This window comes from Convolutriloba macropyga, chromosome 1 (genome assembly GCF_964194025.1).
Source record: "Convolutriloba macropyga chromosome 1, txConMacr16.3, whole genome shotgun sequence".
Lineage (NCBI taxonomy): Eukaryota > Metazoa > Xenacoelomorpha > Acoela > Convolutidae > Convolutriloba > Convolutriloba macropyga.
The window spans coordinates 42,716,577-42,737,485 of record NC_134468.1 but is presented as its reverse complement, the minus strand read 5'-3'; the positions used below and the strand labels follow the sequence as shown (position 1 = coordinate 42,737,485).

The following is a 20,909-nucleotide window of genomic DNA, read 5'->3' as shown; positions in this document are numbered from 1 at the left end:
GAGAAGGTGCCTGTAAGGGCACAAAGGGATGGACATCTAAAAAAATCGATTTTTTTAAAAAAAACTTTCTAACCCCCAAAATTTAAACGAAGACGCCAAACAAAAAAAATGGTGCCTAACGATCCTTATGGATAGAAGTCACTACCAAAACAGTTTGGGTAACATTGAACAACTCGTTGACCCAGAAGGTCCCATTAAATTTTTTAAATACGATTGACTTTTTGAGAAACATTTGACGAAATCGCAAAAGTTGACCTTATATATCACTAATCGTAAATTTCTTTACATCAATGCCAACGTTAGCCTGACACACGTTAGTTTTATCACTTTGAACCGCATAGACCCAATAGTTGAGAAATAAGAAGACATTTTACATAAAAAACAGACAAATTTTTTGCGTTTCCGAACTTTACATTTCTAATGTACCAATTTTTCAACTTTTGACCCCAAAGCAAAAAATTTTGGTTTAATGCAATTCATATGAATAGGAGATACTACGAAAACACTATAAGCAACATCTAACAACTCCTTGACCCTTGGGGTTACATCTTACGATTTAAACTATTTTTCTTTTCGAAGTCAGCTGTTTCACTGACCCCAATCATAATGAATTGCAAATAGGGTTCATATACCAGAACAATCGCTCTTAAATAACAATTTGCATTTTATCTAACACATAAAGGACACAGAAGCTAAAATCTTAGGTTTTGCATATCGATATCATGACGTTTTTTACTAAGTTTGTATATGGCACTGATAATTTGTTGAAAACTAGCCGTTTCGAATTACTTTTAGTCAAAATGCACCATCCATTCAAACTTTTCCTAGAGGTTCCTTTATATAGAAATGTGCGAAGCAAAACAAATTGCCAATTTTTGACCACTTAAGCGTGTTTTTGACATCTTGCCACATCTAGTGCTGGGATAAAAAGTGTGGAAATCGGTTCGAGGTAAGATAGATAGAAAAGTATTCTTCCTACAGAATTTTTATATAGTTTATAATAACCTTCAGCACATAATCTGTTCACAATTTTAATTTACTTTATCAGTAATATCCTTTGAAAAAATCAGGTGTCCATTATGCTCCAAAATCTCAATTTTTTCAACACAAGTTGAAAATCAGATTCATTAGTCTTCCGACCCTTTCAAAAAGCGTTGTTTAGCAGAACGGCACTCCTATTGAGACTAAGGCACTGCTAAAACTAAAAAATGGGGCCCAAAAACTTTTTGTCACAAAACAGTTTTTCTCGCAGGCTTAGATAATAAGTTTTATGTGAACGTTACTGGTGATAACGTAATTAAAACTCCGATTTCGAGATAATTGATTCAAGACACCTTTTTAATTTTTAAACTGCATACATCATGTTTGGCTAGTTTAGTAGGCACCAAAAAACGTGATAATAAGGCCCCCAGGGTCTTCAGGTTTTGTGTTTAATATGGTTTATACTATTTTTCCCTTTTGAAATCAGCTGTTTCACTGACTCCAATCACGGTGAATTGTAAATAAGGTTCACATACCTCAACAGGCAACTCAAAATAGCCAATAGGCATCAAAAAACGTCACCAAGTTAAGCATTACCTTGAAATCAGCAGTTAATAAGCAATTTTTTTTGCTTCATGAAGTTTTATGACTACAACTTTTCCTTAAAATAATGCAAAACTTTGTGATCTGAGGCTCAAATTTAAGCTGAGTGTAGAATAGACAATTTCCGAAAGATCGCACACTTGTGATGTCTGAAATTTAGGTTGGCAAAAAATTTTATTTTGTATGAAGTTCTATGACTACAACTTTTTCATAAATACGGTATTACTGAAAATCAATTGTTTCCGATTTTTTGCTCACTATTTTTTGAAACAGTTTATTTGCTTTTTGTTTTAGTCCCTTTCTTGATTTGTCTAAAAACAAATTAAATTACAACTTTCATTTTATGAAAATTTTATGATTACAACTTTTCATAGACGCCATAATATGAGTTGTAGTTTTATAACATTTTGAATTATGGGGTCAACCCGCTTTATTTTTGTTCACGCCAATTTAGGATTACTTAACTTTGCTCTTTTCTTAAAAAAATTGAGTTAATTTTTGCATGACTGATATAAACTTTTCCATATGTTAATTAGGTACAAATTGAAAAATTTTCAAATTTTTACTTCTAATTGACGTTCCAGATCTTGATGAAATCTATTGTGATGTAAAACAGGCCACTTCCATAGAAACATGAAATACAACAATATTTTTTGTGTATTGTGACGAAAAGAAATGGAATAGATAAGCCTAAATGTGTGTTCTGAGGATGCTTAAGACGCTCATTTTTTCCAATCAAAAGAGAAGATCATTTATTACCAAAGGAGACTAGCTTCATTATCTTAGATAATTTATTTAAATTATCATTAGAGCACAAAAATTGAAACCAATTCCGCTAAAAAATTGGCCCTCATTTTGAAGACAGCTTGCTCATTAAGCATAATTAGATCAGTTAAACTGAGTTTAAATGAAATTGAATTAGAGTTTTTGCAGCAAAAGTTTTGCGTGTATATTTCAGTTTTCTAAGTAGTTCCTTGTCTTTTTATGGACATTTGATTTATAAAATAACGATTATAGGTAATAGATTAATGATCTAAGGACTCATTGGATATAATAAATTCGTTTTCAGACTGTTTCAATAGATGTCCCATTTAATGCAACAACGAGGCTCGGTAATGTGTGGTTGCTCATAATGTTCGGAATCTGCTTAAACACGTTTTGGCTTAATTGACCACCAAAGGTAGAAGGGATAGAAAACTTTCAAAAAAATCACTTATTGTGCAAAAATACTTGGTTTCTCCATTTAAAAAAACCCTTTAAGCTCCAACTGCTATGGAAACGACAATAAACTATTAGAGGGCCGCTGATGACTACAATTAAGGAGTGTAAGAGACAAGACAAACAACTACATCAAATAAGAACAACCAGCAAAACTTACGACCAAAACTTTTGAAAAGATTTGTGAAAAAAGCAAAAGAGCCAAATATGAAATGTAAACTAAATGACTTGAATTTAGCGAGAAAAAGGACGGGACCTATTTTTTTAGAACAATAACCAGTATACAGAAAAAAATGAGCAAAGTTAGAAAGTACGTTTGAACTTTTTGAAAATAATTATATTCAAAGTCATTCGTTCAGTTAGTTTCAGGGGTTTCAAATCTGTCCGGATATTTTGTTTTTGCAGTTAACTTTTGGGAACTGTATTATCCGCTATGCTGTAGATTACTGTTACATTACTTTTTGCTCAATTTTGCCTGATAACTAATTGCTCAGCTTTGCTGTATAACAAACTTGTTTCTCTCAGAATAACAAATTAATTCAAGTTGAAACAATCAATTTTTGCTCGAGTTTTGGTTAATAACTCAATTTATAATTCGAAATTGCAAAATCCCCCATGTTCAGCACTAGGTAACCGTCTTAACTACTGGTTAGGGTAAATAATGTGCGTCTCCGATTTCTTAATATTTTCGGAAAGTTTGTCCCGATAATCAAATTTTACAAATGTAACCGAGTTCGCACTTTGTGCTTCTCAGCGCACTCAATTGCTCAAAAGCGCAATCAGTGATTTATTCTGGGCTTCGTTAAAACCCGTAAGAGAAACTGACTTTATGCTTTTCACAAAGTTTCTCTTACTTAGGAACTCTGTTCCTCAGAAAGAAAGTTTTGAGAATATCAAAGTTAATTCTATTTTCACAAGTCAATGTAAAGTTAAAACTGTATAATCACTTATATGATCTAGAACAAGTAGTTTACCGCTCAAGAAAATGTGCTTCAATACTCACTGTGTGTCAGTTTAATATAACCAAAATCGCAAATTTCAACTATATTTTGTTAGTTTTTCAAGCTCTATTTGTACTGCCGTACATGACAAATTAGCATCTCCGATTGGTTGTAGATAACTATGTCGTAAAATTCTCTAATTACAATGAGGTTGATGTTCGGGATACCTTATACGGTGCCCCGCACCCTCTTAATTGGTATGAAAATCGCAAAATTAATTGAATCTGGTTTACCAATTTGGGTATCTCTTACTCCGTTTGAGCTCAATTTGTGTGATTGAGAACACTTGAATACGTGAAAATACTAGCGTAGGTTGAGTTTGAGTTTCAGTTTCACTTCATGCATGATGATTACGTACTAAAAATAGTCACTGAGTATAAATGTTGAACAAAGTGAAAAAATCTGTATGGCTTTGATAGAATGTAACATTTGATTTCGCTTGTCATGCTATTCTAGCTTTAAGGCTTGAAAAGGCCTTGAAGCACTATTCAATTTGGTTATTGAGTTATTAAGCTCAGCCACAACATCGCCAGCCCTGTTTTTTATCGCGAAAACGTCTTTTCCAGGTAACACTTGGGCGAGCTTCATTACTGGTCTCTTGTACACTCCGTCGTTCGATCGAACTTTCGCTGATCGAATCACACCGTCAGACCCGTTTATGATCTCTGTAACGCGACCCAGATTGTAATTTTCACGCTTTTTGCTGTCTTCAATCAACCAAAGGAGATTGCCTTCTTTAAGGGTTTCGTTCGCCGTAGATCGCCAATTTTGCCGGTTATTCAGAGTTGGCAGATATTCTTTACGAAATCTGTCACAAATGAGATTTGCATAGGCTTGATTTTGTCGAAAGAGCTTTCGATGATCCACAAATTCTTCTGCGTATGGTAGATAGGGTAAGCAAACGTTCATGTTGCCAAGCCAGATGTGATTGGGGGCAATGCTTCCAAGTCATTAACGTCTGAACTGACTGGAGTCAAGGGTCTTGCGTTCAACGTCTGCTCTACAATACACATCGTAGTTGAGAGAACGTTCTCTGTGACTGATCTGGTCCCCAACACTGCAAACATTGCTTTCTTGCAGCTTCTCACCAACCATTTCCATACGCCACCAAAGAGAGGTGCTGCAGGTTAGTTGAACTTCCATCTGATTCCTCGTTGAATTAGATGTCCTTCGATCCCTTGTTTGTTCCATGCCGCAATGTACTCTGCAAACTTTCTTTCAGCATCAACAAAATTTGTCCCATTGTCACTGATGATTGTACTTGGTTTGCTTCTTCGAGCAAAAAATCTCAATATTGCATTGCGACAGCTGTCAGTGTCCAACTTGGGTACCACTTCTATATGCAACGCTCTCATAGTTAGGCATGTGAAAAGACAACACCATCGCTTTTCGTTTCTTTGTCCCCGATTTTCACAATGAAAGGGCCAAATTTTCACAATGAAAGGGCCAAAATAGTCAACTCCCACATTTGTAAAAGCTGTTGAAGCATCTAACCGCTCTTCGTGTAGATCTACCATTACTGGTGCTATCGTTTGTGCTTTGCCTTTTCTGCAGTTAACACGCTTGTTTTTGATTGATCATAGGGCGTTCCGTATGCCTAGGATCCACAACTTCTGATGAACCATGTTTCTTTCATGCTCAGTGCTCGCGTGTTGATTGTCCTTGTGCTCATTTCGCAAGAATATTACAACTGGTTGATGTTTCCAATATAGCAAAATTGGATGCTTTGCATTGAAGTCCAATTGACTTTTGCCTATTCTTCCGGTGGCTCGAATAAGTCCTTCTTCATCCAGAAAGGGTGAGAGATGTAGGATTTTGCTGCTTTTTGGGAATTTCCTTTCCAGCTTTCAAAGAAATCATCTCTTCACGAAACTGATCTTGCTGTAGTAACTGGAAGATAGTTGCTTTTGCTTTTTCTCTTTCTTCAATGCTGACTACGAATGTCACTGGTTTGTATTTGTTCAATGCTCGCTGTACGTATGCCACTGTGTTCACTAGTCTGTTAAAGTTACTGAATCGTTCCCACTGAATAACAGCTTCTTTCCCTTCAGCCTATGCCATGAAGACTGATGAGGGTATATTCTCTTCATCTGAGGCAAAGTTTAGGTTCACTTGCTCTGGCCATTCATTTTCCGGTCGTATCAACCAGGCCGGCCCAGTGAGCCACTCACTTCTCTTGAGTTCCTCAATGTTGATTGCTCTGGTGCCAATGTCCGCTGGGTTGTTGATACCGCTCACATGTTTCCACTGTGAAATATCAGTTGTATCCAGTATCTCAACCACTCGATTGGCCACAAACACTTGTTGCTTACGATGGGAACTGTGTATCCACTGCAGTACCGTAGTTGAGTCTGACCAAAAACTGCAACTATTTATCTTCATTTCATGTTCCTTGACAATCTGTTCTTTCAACCTCACTGCCATGACTGCCGCTTGCAATTCCAATCGCGGTACTGAAAGATGCCTCATTGGTGCCACTCTGCATTCTCCAATGACAAATGCTAAGTCAGCTGAGTTTTCTTTTGGTTGTGAACGTAGATAGGCCACTGCACACATCGTGTCTTCAGATGCGTCAGCAAACACATGAAGTTCGATTTTATCTCTCTCTTTGTTGAAGTACCTTCAATCGATGCTCGTTTCAGCCACTATTGGAAGTTGTTCCATCTCAGGAATTCTGCTTCGTCACCAGGCTCCACTTCGTCGTCTCAATGTTGTGCATTCTTAGTCTAGATTCTTTTCAGAAGTCGTCTCAAGTGAACACTGAATGGTGCAAACAATCCGGTCGGGTCAAATACTGAAGATACCATTGATAGAATCTTCATCTGAGTTATAGGTGCTTCAAATTTTTTGTTGGTACCTCTGCACACTTAAAGGCTATCATCAGTAACAGTCCATTGTAGTCCTAACACTGAGGATCCCTCCGTATTGGGTTCCACTTCGACTTGTTTCGTGTTGCTGATTGATTCCAAGCCTTCTGGGATTGCTTCGGTAACTGCGTCATTGTTGCTTATCCACTTCTTCAATTCAAATGCATGTTGTGAGGGAAGAAGTTGTTGTAGTTGATTGAGGACCTCAATCGCTTCTTCAGGGGTTTCTACAGATTTGATGAAATCGTCCATGTAGAAATTGTTTTGTATTGCCTATGCTGCAATTGGATACTCTTCTTCGTTGTCCAGTCCCACTCGCTTGAGAGCATAGTTTGCACAATTTGGAGAACTTTTAGCTCCAAATACATGACGCTGATATCCGTACATCTGAACAGGTTCATTTGATCTTCGACGCCATAAGAACCTCAAGCAACTTCTATCCTGATCGGGAACTTGTACTTGTAGAAACATCGATTTCATGTCAGCTGTTAGGGCTATTGATCCTTAACAAAATCTGAAAATCGTTCCAATCAACCCATGTAGCAGATTAGGCCCTGCTAGTAGCTTGTCATTTAGGCATACTTCTTTGTACTTTGATGCAGCATTGCAAACACGTCTTACTTTGCCAGGCTTGTTCGGGTTTAGCACTGGATGGTGTGGCAAATACCATTCCTTCCTGAAGGTTCTGTTCACTTCGGACTAGTCCAATATCTTTAGGAATCCTTTTTCTATATCTGTATCTATTGATTGTTGATACAAACTCTTCAGGTTTTGGTCACTTTGGAATCTTCGCTCCAGTGAGTAAAGCTGACCCAAGGCTGAGCTGTAGTTGTTCGGTAGGTTTAGCTCTGGTTCACTCCACAGCATTTCCACTTCGTACCGCTCGCCTGTGAACTTCGTCGTACTCTCTAGCATCTTCTGTGTCTGCAGTTCCTTCTTTGACTGACTGACGACGTTGATTTTGGAATCATAGGTTTCTATGTCCCACCACGCTTGGACATTCTCAGCCATTTTCACATCTTCAGTGAAGGCTAAATGATAAACATTTGTCTTCTTTTGCCTGTCATGGGTACACTGACTACCCATCCTAGCTCTGTTAGAAAGGCGAAAGGTTCACTTTGTGTTCCTATCTTGTAGCCCTATTGGCGTTGTAGCTCATAAGCATCTTGACCAAGGATGATGCCAACTTCCGTCAAATTGAAGCTTTTGTTGGGTAGAACACTCAAATGATTGAAGCTTTGCTTCAGCTTGTTGTAGTTGTAGTTTGTGTTCCCCAAAGAGAATGACGGGTGTGCAAATGCTTCGATTGAATGCACCTTTGAATGTATAGCATTTAATTTGAGAGGAACCCTTTTTGTATTCAGATCCTTTGTTCCGTGTATGCCAGCTATGTTGAGCGGCACACAGGTGACTTGGTCTCGTAACTTCTATTGCACACTTTGATCGATGAAAGAAACCGTTGATCTACTACCGAGGAAAGCATATGTGTTCAGCCTGTTGCCACCGCTATGTATTGAGACAGGAACTATCTGAAGAAAACTAGTAACTTCAATGATCTGGTTGATTGTTGCTGCGCTTACGTTGACTGCGTGATTTACTCGTCCATTTGGTTTCCTGAGTGTAGCAATCGGTTGTGCTTCTTGATGCATCCATGGATACCGCGCGCATTGACTTTACAATCTTTGATTGCATGTCCTTTGCCTAGACATCCGTAACATAAGCGTTGCTTCCTCACTGCTGCGTACCGATCATTCACTTTCATGTTCTTGAATGATGAAAAGTTCCATTTTTTATGTCGTCAGCTAGCGGACAATGATCACTTTGCATTTGCTTGGTTTCTTTCACATTCGAACTAGCACTGAAATTCGATGTTTTTGACAACCGTTTGTCTCTATTTGTGCCTCTTTAGTCTTCTTCTCCTCGCTCTCCATTGAAAGCTGAAAACCCATCGTGCACGAATGCTATCCTAGATAGCCGTTTTTCAAACATAATCAGATGAGACCAATCTTTACTTTTATCATCAACATAGAACCACCATTTCTCTTTGAGAACTTGGGATAGTTTATCTACTGCCATATAAAGTGTCGAACTCGATTGCAGATCACCAATCTGCTTGTACTCTCTGAGCACATTCACAAAGTTTGAAACAATAACTGAGAAATTGATCAGACTTGTTGAGTTGTGTGACTTCACCTGATTTGCTTTGCAAAGACTCTCCAATTGTGCATCAATGATCACATGAGGCCTTCCAAACTTCCTCTCAAGAATGCTCCATGCAGCACCATAGAACTGTCCAGAATAACCCATTCCAGAGATTGCTGATCTTGCCTTGCCGGTCAGTAGAGACTTCAGATGGCTCACCTTCTCTGGGTCTGGTATTGGGCGTTGATCCACTGTAGCAATGAACATACTAGACCACTCTGGCCATTCGAGAAGGTTTCCTTCAAATTTGTTCAACTTCAGCTTTGGTAGGTTACTACTACCTGAATAGCCATTGTTGTATCGTAGAATAGCTCTGGGGGAAACGTCTCGGTCTTCGACACTTGAGGATCGGTTTCGTGAACTACGATATCTTGAGAAGAGACTATACTTGTTCACTTCAGGGTTACTTCGAAGCTAGCTGTTGATTGTTCTGGTGTTAAAAGGTTGTTTATCTTGCTGGCCCAGTCTGAGACATCTCTCTTTTTTGGGTTCAGTTAAAGGGTGATTTGTCTCGAGCACCAGTTGATTTGGAACGAGCATCATCGTTCTCTAATGCTGTTATCTTCACTTATTGCTCTAGCTCGCGCTCTTCCTCCATTAGTTGATGCTTGGTTTCCAGTTCCTTCATTTGCATTTCCAGCTCTAGCCTCCTCCGCTCGAACTGTGCCTGTTCTAGTCGCATCTTGGTTTCTAATTCAACATCAAATTTCTTCATTCTTTCCTCGCGCCTTTGCTTTGCTGAAGATGTTTCAGAAACTTTCTCCGTTTCTCGGCCACTTGCTTTTGCTCCATTTTGCACTGTTTGAGCAACTGGGTTGTCCATTGGGTAGTTGTTATTGCTCTCGCTGTCGTTCACTGCTTGAGTTGTGTTGCTTTGCTCTGTATTCATTGCTGGTTGCGTGCCTTTGCTTATATATGCAAGCCATTGATAGTCCAAACTTGCTTTGCACTTTCTTGCTTCTTTCAGATGTTCTTCAACGAAATTAGCTTGATAGGGCACAAGCTTGTTCCGACGTTGCAATTGGTTGGGTATTTTTTCCTCTAGAAGGTGAACAGTCTGTTGGTAGAGGAACTTTAGTTTGTTGGGTCGATCTGAACTTCTTCCACTAAATCTTGGAACTTCTTGTCGTTCTTTTTAGCTGTTGATTGAAGCCGCTCTCCGCTGGCTGTGATTGAATTGCCTGGTTGCTGTTTGCTTTTGCTTTGATTATTCCTTTTAAGCGAGGTTAGCTCTTCAACGCATTTTGTGAATTGCACCCGACCAGCTCCGGGGGAAACGTCTCGGTCTTCAACACTTGACGATCGGTTTCGTGAACTGCTGTATCTTGAAAAGTGACTACATCTCTTCACTTCTCTCTGCCTCACTGGCGTTGCGCTGCTGATTCGTTTGATTGTCTTTGGGGGTGCCTTCGGCGCTCTCCTCATCAGATTGGACAGCAGTTTGCCTTCCACTGTCCGGTTCTGCGGACCAAATGTAACGGCTGCTCTCCTATCAAAGTCAAGGAGAAATTTACACCGCCCAGTTCGTCTCAGCGGTTTCAAATGTGTCCGGATATTGGGTTTTTGTAGTTAATTTTTGTGAACTTTATTATCCCCTATACTGTAGATTAACGTTGCATTACTTGTTGCTCATTTTCTCTTGATAACTAATTGCTCAGCTTTGCTGTATAACAATCTTGTTTCTCTCAGAATAACAAAAAAATTCAAGTTAAAACAATCAATTTTTGCTCGGGTTTTGGTTAATAACTCAACTTATAATTCGAAATCGCAAAATCCTCTATGTTCAGCTCTAGGTAATTGTCCTGGCTACTGGTTAGGGCAAATAATTTCCGTCTCCGATTTCTTAATATTTTCGGAGAGTTTGTCCCGATAATCAAATTTTACAAATGTAACCGAGTTCGCACTTTGTGCTTCTCAGCGCACTCAATTGCTCAAAAGCGCAATCAGTGATTTATTCTGGGCTTCGTTAAAACCTGTAAGAGAAACTGACTTTATGCTTTTCACAAAGTTTCTCTTACTTAGGAACTCTGTTCCTCAGAAAGAAAGTTTTGAGAATATCAAAGTTAATTCTCTTTTCACAAGTCAAAGTAAAGTTAAAACTATACAATCACTAATAAGATCTACAGAAACAAGACACAGTAACAAGTAATTTACCGCTCAAGAAAATGTGCTTCAATACGCACTGTATGTCAGTTTAATATAACCAGAAATGAAAATTTCAACTGATTTTTGGTAGTTTTTCAAGCTCTATTTATACTGCCGTACATGTCAAAATAGCATCTCCGATTGGTTGTGGATAACTATGTCGTAAGATTCTCTGAATACACTGAGTTTGGGGTTCGGGACACCTTATACAGTGCCCCGCATTCTCTGAATTGGTATGAAAACTGCAAAATTCATCGAATCTGGCTTACCAAGTTGGGTATCTCTTACTCCGTTTGAGCTCAATTTGTGTGATTGTGAACTACACTTGAATACGTGGTAATACTAGCGTAGTTCGAGTTTGAGTTTCAGTTTCAATTCAAGTATGATGATTACGTACTAATAATAGTCACTGAGTATAAATGTTGATCAAAGTGAAGAAATCTGTATGGCTTCGATAGAATGTAACATTATATTTCGTTTGACATGCTATTCTAGCTTTAAGGCTTGAAATGGCCTTGAAGCACTTTTCATTTTGGTTATTGAGTTAGTAAGCTCAGCCACAACACAGTTTTTAACCATAACCATAGTGAGTGCCTACAACGGCCTGTTTGACATAACTGGTGAATTTCATTTAAAAAAAAAGGTTGCGACAGACATCACCAGCACTAAACTACTGAAGATTTCAGCTATTAATGCAGTCCTCTATGGTGGCATGGTTAAAAGAGTGATGCATTAAAACTTTCTTGCTCGTTGGATTGCGCATTGCATTTACTCAGTAACAAAAGGCCAAATATAGAAATACAAAATTTTTTGGAAGATTTTGGGTATAAAATCCAAGTCAATATCATCTCAGATTGATTAAAAATGAGACTTAAATGCGGGCAGTCAAAAAATACTTTTCATATTTCCTATATACATCTCCTGAAGTTGACTTCCATGAGATTTTGGAATTTTTAAAGTTGCAAGTGCAGTGTTTTCAGTATAGCTTACGCGACTCTTTCCGTAGTTATCGAAAACTGTTTGTATATCGAGTCACCTAGCTTTGGTTAAATCACACAACTTACAAGTTTTGAATTTCCGAAAGATTATGGAACTCAATTTCTGGCTTTGTATGTAATAACTTCTGGCGTTTTACCTTCTGGCACTACAGACTTTTGGGCATTTTAAAACTTGTCCGTGAGTGGTTGGAGCATTTCAATTCAGTCATTTTACTTCGAAATTCTATCTATGATTTTAAGTTTTTGCTCGTCGGCATGTAAATCTGTTTGCAATGGCATCTCACGTGCCACTTAAATTAAAAATGTTCTCACTTCAATCAGGAAACAAAAAATAACAAACATTGGCTTCGTAGACGTGCCGCTTACTGCAGTCGGGTTAGTTCCACTCAACATCGGAAGTGTCGTAAAAATATTCGAATATTCTTTGAATCCATCAAGGGCTAGAAAGACAATCAAAGCAACTGTCAGAGTTTTTAATTTCCTATTTGGAGGTTGAAGGATGCCATTTTTCAAGGTCAACTTCATGTTAGGTTCCTCTTCTGCTTTTGCTTGTTCATACTCTCTTATCCAATGTTTCATGATTCAGATAGTAATGTTTTATAGGGTAAACAATATTTGCGTAATATTGTAATTGAAATTGATTTTTGTAATAATAAATTTTGAGCACAATTTGTGAACAAAATTATCCAGCACACACGAGATTCCAAGCTGTAAATTTCTGATGACAACTTCGGGTATTCCATAGATTCATAGTTTTAAACAAATGACGGTTAGATGCAAAAAAAACAAGAAATAAATTCTGCAATGATAATCATTAGAATTTGAACTACAAAAAAATTGCGACCAGAGAAAACGGGAAATCAGTAGAAAAGACTAATGAAAAGACTTGCGAATATAATTGCACATTATTGACGGACAAAAATCACATTTGTGAAGCGCCACGACTAAAATGAAATTAGTCATGAAAAATGCATGGCTGCCTAAGCTTCTGAATTTGTGGCTTTCTCGTAAATTATAAATAAAGAACAAACAAAGAAATAGTGTCAGCTAAAAGCTTTCGTAAAGCAAATGGTCCGATACTGTATTGAAAAAGAGACCAAATGTTCTGTTTCAAGGTGCTTTCATGTTCGTCAGTCACTGTTGAAAATTCAAAAACTTCCCATCTTTCCCTGCGCATAAAATATCATAATGTGACACAATCGCTTTGGGACATGTAGGATAATGAATATTACCATACGGTTGTTATCGCCACCGAGAAGTTATCAAACTCCGAGGCGAAGCCGAGGTGTTATGATAACTTCGAGTGCGATAACAATCGTGTGGTAATTTTTTTAATCAGCACTTGTTGTGATCATGTTTGTTTTTTTTTTGCTGAAAGTTTATTAAACTGTTTCCATCATTAGACTACAAATTTATCACCACTCTTTTATCGCCAATGTTTACTTAGTAACAGTGGAGATAAAAGAGTGTGATAAACTCGTAGTCTAATGCTGAAGTGTTTTTCCAGTGTCGATCGGGTATAAAAATTCATTATACTAGCAGTTTATTTAGCTGCTGTTATCGCAACAGGTGTTTATTAAGCGGCAAATTTGAACAGCAAACATAGGTTTATTTTTCCTACCCACTTTAGTGGGGGAGGAACTATATACTCAAATGGTTTTTTGTTCAGACAATTTTGACAGATCTATATAACAATCGTAGAGAGTTGTGAGTGGTATCATTTGAAAGCCCGTCAAGCGTGGAATATAGAACTACAAAGATTTGTCGTTTCAACTGTCGTTTTTCATAGGGAGTAATCGAGGTTTAAATTTTGTGAATATTAGTAGTAATTCAGCTGTTTTTATTCACATTTTCGTTATTTTTAACCATATTTTCGTCAATTTTGCAAAAATGTGTTAAAATTGTTAACTCTAGTATTGTTAATTTCATCTCTGAAGACAAACGAAGGTAGCAGAACTGTTCGACCCGAGTGATTCGGCCACAATTATTGTAAAATTTTTCAAAAGTCAGCTTTTTTGAGACCAAATTTGCTTTTTTAGCCCACTTGCTTTAAATTTGCTGGAAGTAGACACCTGAAATTTGCGGCCATATTCTTCTCAAGTTTATTAAGAAGAGCTTAAAAGAGCATATTGTACTCCCGTTGTTGTTATGATCTTCTGTTACTCCCGTTGTTGTTGGTCTTCTGGATTTATAGCTTTGCCAGATTTTTGTTAATTTAAAATCAATAAATATGAAAAATGAGTTATTTGTTTTTGACGAACTGAATAATATTGTTTAACAATTGATCTATTTCGCAACCATTTGAACAATTGAGTGTTTTGATAGATGCGCCGCAATATCTGGGCTGATCTTGATCTCAAAATGGATCCTTACGATAAAATAAATTATAGATTTTAATGGGACGCGACCTTTTTTTCTAAATATTTCCGCTATGTAAACGTTTTAATGCAAAACACTGACAACATTTTCAAATCAGAGCTCTATTAATGACAGATACTATTTGAAACAAACAATTCCTAACGAGATTATTTTTCTTGTTTTAGAGTTAAGCTCGTGGTTTTTTTTGGCTCTGACCAATTGTTTTCGTAAAAATTGTATGGACAACTTAAGTTATGCTTTCACTTGTTAGAATTTTTGTGGCCCAATGACATAGTGTCTCCCATCAAAGATCCATTTAGCTCTTTAGGAGGTATAAATGAACATAGACATTTATTTCAGTTGTTATGTAACGTCTGTTATGACTTTGAATATAACTGTTTTAAGAAAAGATCGTTGAATTTTTGAACTTTGCCAATATTTTATCTTGCTTCTCTCAATTTCGGGCACAGTCTCAGTTAAAATTTGTGAAAACCAAATTCATTTGAGTTATAAATTGATATCGGTAATGATTTTGTGTTCAACTAATGGTTTCGATACTACGCACTTTCAATTTTTGTTTTACTTTTGAGCATATTTGCAAATTTTATGAGTTGGTTTTGTTTCCTTGTCGAATTATCACAATATTGCAAAGTCCAGTTTAAGAAAAACATAGTAGGGAAATTACACAGCGTAGGAAAAAGTCGTATCTGGATATGTTTTTTTTTAAATATTTTTTGCTTTTTGTCTGAGACATTATCTCGCAAATTTTTTGGATTTTTTTGTTTTGCCTATGTTTGTCTTTCTTTTTGATGTTGTACGCCATATACCTGATTACGATAGATCTGAATTAATTTCCGAGGACTTAAAACTTCAACTGGACAAAGATTTTAGTTTAAAGCTGTTTGTTTTAATGTCTTTCTATTTATATTTTGAAAAAAAATTTTTCAACTGTCTTCTTTTTGCTTTCATTTTCAACACCATGTAACTCAATCTCACTAATCAGAGGTCTCAATTACTTTAGTTGATACAAACAAGTGTTAGCGCTTGGTTTTACGTTCTGACTGATTTCTTCGACCTTTCAATTCCATAAAAACTTTTCGAGATTTCTATACTGTTCAAATATTGGGTGTCTTTTTGTTGTCATGTCTATGTAGTCTTTTCATAAGGAAGACTCTTCGATAAGATGCTAACATTTAAAAAAGTGACAATTTACAGTTCATGCAGGTAACGTATTTTAATTATAGTGCCTTGAACAGTGTTATGTCAAAAAACTGGTTGAAAAATTGGCCTCTTTGTGGGGTCGTGACTGAGTCCTATAATTAACAATCGAAATTGGCTTCCTGAGGTATTACAACATAATCTATCGCTTTTTTTGAAATCTTAAGTTTATTGCTACTTAAAAAATTTTTGTTTTCAAAAACATATTTCGGTTTTAAAGCTTCCCCCTTTTTTTGAAATAATTTTTCGTTCAAATTGTAGCTCAGTCTCTGTAAACATAGGTCACAACCATTTTGCAGTGAGAAATAAATTAATTTTTATGACGGTTTTACCTTGATGCATTTGTTTCTCGGCTTTGTTACTACGGTTACTACTAGATTTCATAAAATGTTTGAGATTTTTATATATTTGTATAGTTTAAAGTTTTTTACATTCTTTTTAATTTATAACAATAATCGTACGTCCCATTGGCTTTGCGCAATAGCAGAACAGATATTGAAATTTCTCAATTTTTTCATGGAGACAAATTGAAAGCTTTAATGATTTCGGTTGATATCTAATGACATTATTAACTGTGAAATTAATTGTTTTCAAAAATAGAAATTCCGCACCTCTTTGCCATTTTTGTCGACTTGTTAAAAAGTTGCATTGAGGACAGCTCCCATATCTTTATCTTTTCTAATGGAGTATAGGTTTTTCTGTTATGCTTTGGTTTTATCTGATGCGAGTTAGATTTCGTTATGGTTTTTTATTATAGACATCGAATTCTGGTCGTAACTAATTTTTGTTGTTTGATTTTCATTTTTGTCCTTTCTAGTAGTCTTATCATCAACAACTTTAATCGGCCTTCTAACGCGGCCCTATTGTACTCCATTGGTTGTTCATTGAAAGATATGTACGTTTTTGAAAGTTTTCTATCTCTTTATCATATGTATCCAATTAATTGCTGTCGTCAGCATAGTTTCATCCCAATTAATACAAAAATTTGGCGACCTGGTTGGGCTCCCATAAATATTCAACGAACGTTCATTGTTATTGCAAAATTTTTACTATACCCTTGACGGCTCACAGAATATTCGTTAAAACTACAAATTCATCGACGGATCATAGAAAAACCATGAAAATTGAAAATTCATCAATGGATCATCCCGGGTCGTGGTTTTTGGGTGATTTTTTGTAATAAATGCTGTGAATGCGTTGAATTTTTTAAAGAAATGCAGTGATTGCGGTGAATGAGGTGATAAAAAATTTCACTGCATTTCACCGCAATTACAAAAATTACTGCGAAATTCACCGTATTTCTTTCAAAAATTCACAGAAGTCACAGCATTCTTACAAAAAATCACCCAAAAACCGCGACCCGGGATGATCCATCGATGAATTTTTAAGTTTCATGATTTTTCTATGGTCCGTCAATGAGTTTTTAGTTTTAACGAATTTTCTCTGATTCATCGATGGGATAGTCAAAAAATTTAAGATAACAAAGAACCATCGACAAAAACCTCTGAGAACCCAAACCGGGCGCCAGCTTTTTGTAATAATCCGGATGAAACTATGCTGACGACAGCAGTTTGAACTTCTTGCTATACCTAGTGTTATTTGATAAAAATCAGGGTAAAAACGGATGTTAAGTGAATAACTCGATAATGGCGGAGGCATTGCTTGTAGAGTCGTTAACATTGACTGATTCACAAAATTAGTATAGCATTATAAACAGGAAATACAGCAACAGCAGAAATTCACAAATATTTGTATCCGAAGTGGAAACTCCCTCCCGGAATTCAAACTCGTTTCTTTTTCAAAACCCGAAAAAAAACGCGATAGTAAATTGATCAAAGGCATTAATAAATTGTACTGACTTTTTAATGGACTTTCATTGGGAGTTTTGGCTTTTCATACTGATTAGGTGGCTGATAGTAAATACATATATTGTTGTTTTCAAATTGAAATGAAACCTTTTCATTTGAGATTTAATCGATGCTAAATACTGTATCCGTATTTCCAGAAATATATTCAACGCATAGACGAATTCCTCCCAGGAATGCAACTTATGTAATGGAACTTATTATTAACTGCACTTAGATATTAGAACAAAAAAACCTGATAATGAAATGCTGAGTTTTTTCAAGTACATCTCATGAACCAATTTTTTTTGTGAAAATGTTTATAAAGATAAGTGTTCGCGTGTGTGTGTGTGTGTGTGTGTGTGTGTGTGTGTGTGTGTGTGTGTGTGTGTGTGTGGGTGTGGATGAGTGTGTATTTAAGACTGTGTAATTTACTACAGAATTTTCCGAGAGTTTTAGCGTTACTACATATTTTTAGGCAGCATTTTTGCAGCGTTTGCAAGTTATAAAATTTGGGACCTGTTAGTATCTAGTTAGTATTGAGTAAATGGCAGTTTTGTGAGATTTATTTGTTTTTTGTTGACATTTCTCATTTTCCCTTCAAAAATATTTTTCAATTATTTAGAGGAATAATAGATGTACTTTCAATAGTTTATTCATCGCCTGCTTGTATTTCTTTGAGAAAAAGCAAAAAAAGAGAGTTTTATAAAGTTTGAATGAGATGTTAATATTTTGCAATCATGCCATTTTTCATTAAGCAGTTTACAAATTTTTTAAACACAATTTTCACATCTAAATTGAAAATTCTAGCTAGACACTTCAATGATAAATTCAAAGAAAAATTTAGCAGCACTTAGCAATAAAATTAAAACATTTATATAAAAATTTTTCTCCTCTGAAGATTTATTAAAGTACTTGACATGTCCTGTAGGATGATGTTTCATGTTCTTTAACTTATATTTATCTGCAACAAAAATTGATTTGCAATATATTTCCAGAATTATAACAATGAGAAACACAAGTTGTAGGATTCAAAACGGGATCATGTTAGAAATTTTAGCATCAAATTACTTGTTTGATAACAAAACGTCAGGTGAGAGTGTATGAAACAATGAATCTTGAGTCATCGCTTGTGCTGATTAAAAAACATAGCTGGAAGACTCCGGACATGACTCTAAGTACACACTTCTTTAAGATCCAACCAACCACTCAAAGAAAAAATAGAGCCTGCTAATTAAATCTACGAATAATTTTGTAATAAAAACAGAAGAAAGATAATATGAGAACAAACAAACAGGATATCTGAAAAAGTATCTGATAGTATTCGACCCCAAGTGCCACCACCCAGAACCACTATTGCAAAAACAACTCACAATACAAATCAATTCATTCAATGTAAAACCGACGTTTGTTACATACAGAGAAGAAAAAGAAAAAAAATTTAAAAAAAAACTGCATAAAATTGTGAAACATGTTTTTCCAAAAAGGTTAAAAAGCTACCTCTTGATTGTTCTGGGAGCTTTTAAATATTTTCTTCTGTTTAATCAGTGCACTACGCAACTCCAGTCAGTGAAACGCTAAACAACAATGAAAAAAGCAACCAAGGAAAGATCGGAAATAAAATACAAATCACTAAAAAATGCAATTTATGAAAACTTAAACTGCAAAACTTCAGTAGCAGTATCAATACATTAAATAGTGAACCAGAAAAAATATCCACTTTATTAATTCAGAAGAAATAAGCAAAAATTTAAAAAGACGAAAATAAACAAAAGTTTGAATAAAATCACATCTTTCTCTTATACAAATCTCAAAAATAATCTTCTCTATTAAATCCAAAGACCACCTGAACCACTAAAATAACTACTTTCAACCAAAAAAATTCCCAGATTCTATCAGAGGGGGAACAATATTAATAAAACTACAAAAGAATACAACAGGGCAAAATGGCAAAAATAGCTCACATTTGAAGCGCCTGAAAGTTTGACATTTTTATTAGAAGATGAAAGAAGTCTCTATACGCACTAAAACCAGTTTATTTGATCGAGATTCAAAATATTTAGGGGTAAAACTAAAAAAAAACGCTGTGAAAAAGGTGCACGCGATCAAACATTTTGCTCGCTTAGCGAAAAATTGTTTCACTCCGACTTCTCTTGTCTTCTCTCAGATTGATGCTTGAACAAAAACTACTTCAGAGTTTCTCTGTGCTTGTTTTGTTCTTCAATGACCGGGAACCCTTTTTATACGTGCAGCATTTGATTTCTTCTAAAACACTAAAATACATCCTTTAAAAATAGAACTCGCCTATTAATGAAATATAGATCACCATTACTCTTCTTCGAGATGTAAAAAAAATATATTTATCAACGTCACTGTGGCACTGTTAGATGTTGCAAATACTTGCTGATTTTGAGTGCCGGAAAATGTTTAAATAGAGTCGATTTGAACAACTCCCTAACCCGATTAAAATCAAGTTTTCAAAATTATTTTCTCTAAATTCGTAAAGTTACCATTCTTTTCGTCAAATTTTTAAGTCAGTTAGAAAAACCCTTTGACCCCAGCGAATTTCCACTTTTAAAGCGGCAACAAAATGAATTTTTCATGTCCCAAAATATGCGGACAAAAATCTCATAAACGCACGATAATAACTGCTTGAAAGTCTGGGCATGCACGCACCAAAATCTGATCAGCGCACGAAACTCTGGTGAACTTACGAAGGTCTGGTGAAAGCACGAAAGTCCGGACATGAACGCACGAAAGTCTGGCGAACGCACGAAAGTCTGGACATCGGCACTTTCCGTCTAGGACGGCAAGGACATACTTGCTTCCGTCTGGGACTCTGCCTGGGAACGCTTCAACATTTGTGCAAGTGAGTTTTTTGCTTGAATTTTTTTTACTGTTTACTAATGAGTGTAATGAGTTTCGTTTCCTTAGGTAATCTAAACATATGTCACCAGACTTATAAGTTCTACAAAGAAATAATCAGATCTTACAAAATAATTTTTGTTCAATGAGAAGTTGTTTACTTGTTTTCAGCAGGAGTTTGCCATGAGAAGCCCGGAACGAATTTCAAGTCTTGATCAGTACTTCTCCAGTGAAATACACGTCTTGAATTGACAAATCAGTACTGATCGCGTCTTATCTCAAGTCTTAAGACTTGTGGAGACATGTCAAGACTTGCTCAATACTTGTCAGTCTAGAGTCGATTCTCGGCCAATTGACTGGCAATCACTGAATCAATACTGATTTAGACTTGCCGTTCAGTCTGGGAGGTGTTTTTTAGGTTAGAATGAAGAAGAAATGCGACGAAAAACCTTTTAGTTTTGATTCAACGCAATTAATAATGCTCCCGCACTCATTTGAAACTCGCATCATGAAACTCTAGTTAATCGGTTCAGCAATTTTAAACAATATTATTTTGCGCATCTCGCAAATATGTGTTAACGCAAATGGATAACAGGAAAGTTCTCGTGA

At 36.1% G+C, this 20,909-nt stretch overlaps 2 protein-coding genes across 4 annotated transcripts in view; one reads left to right on the top strand and one right to left on the bottom strand.

Annotated features, from left to right (window-relative positions):
• Nucleotides 1-20,909, top strand: part of LOC142339268 (NADH-ubiquinone oxidoreductase 75 kDa subunit, mitochondrial-like) — a 494,345-nt gene that overhangs the window by 88,409 nt on the left and 385,027 nt on the right. The window lies entirely within an intron of this gene.
• LOC142339247 (carbohydrate sulfotransferase 4-like) overlaps nt 1-20,909 on the bottom strand; it is a 119,066-nt gene that overhangs the window by 12,402 nt on the left and 85,755 nt on the right. Inside the window, exon 1 of one of the 3 annotated variants that reach the window (XM_075389119.1) lies at nt 12,356-13,257. The exons of the other annotated variants lie outside the window; for them this stretch is intronic. Within the exon in view, the coding sequence (XP_075245234.1) occupies nt 12,356-12,594 (239 nt within the window). The 5' untranslated portion in view covers nt 12,595-13,257. Of the gene's footprint in view, nt 1-12,355; nt 13,258-20,909 lie in introns of those variants that run through there. 3 annotated transcript variants of the gene reach the window in all.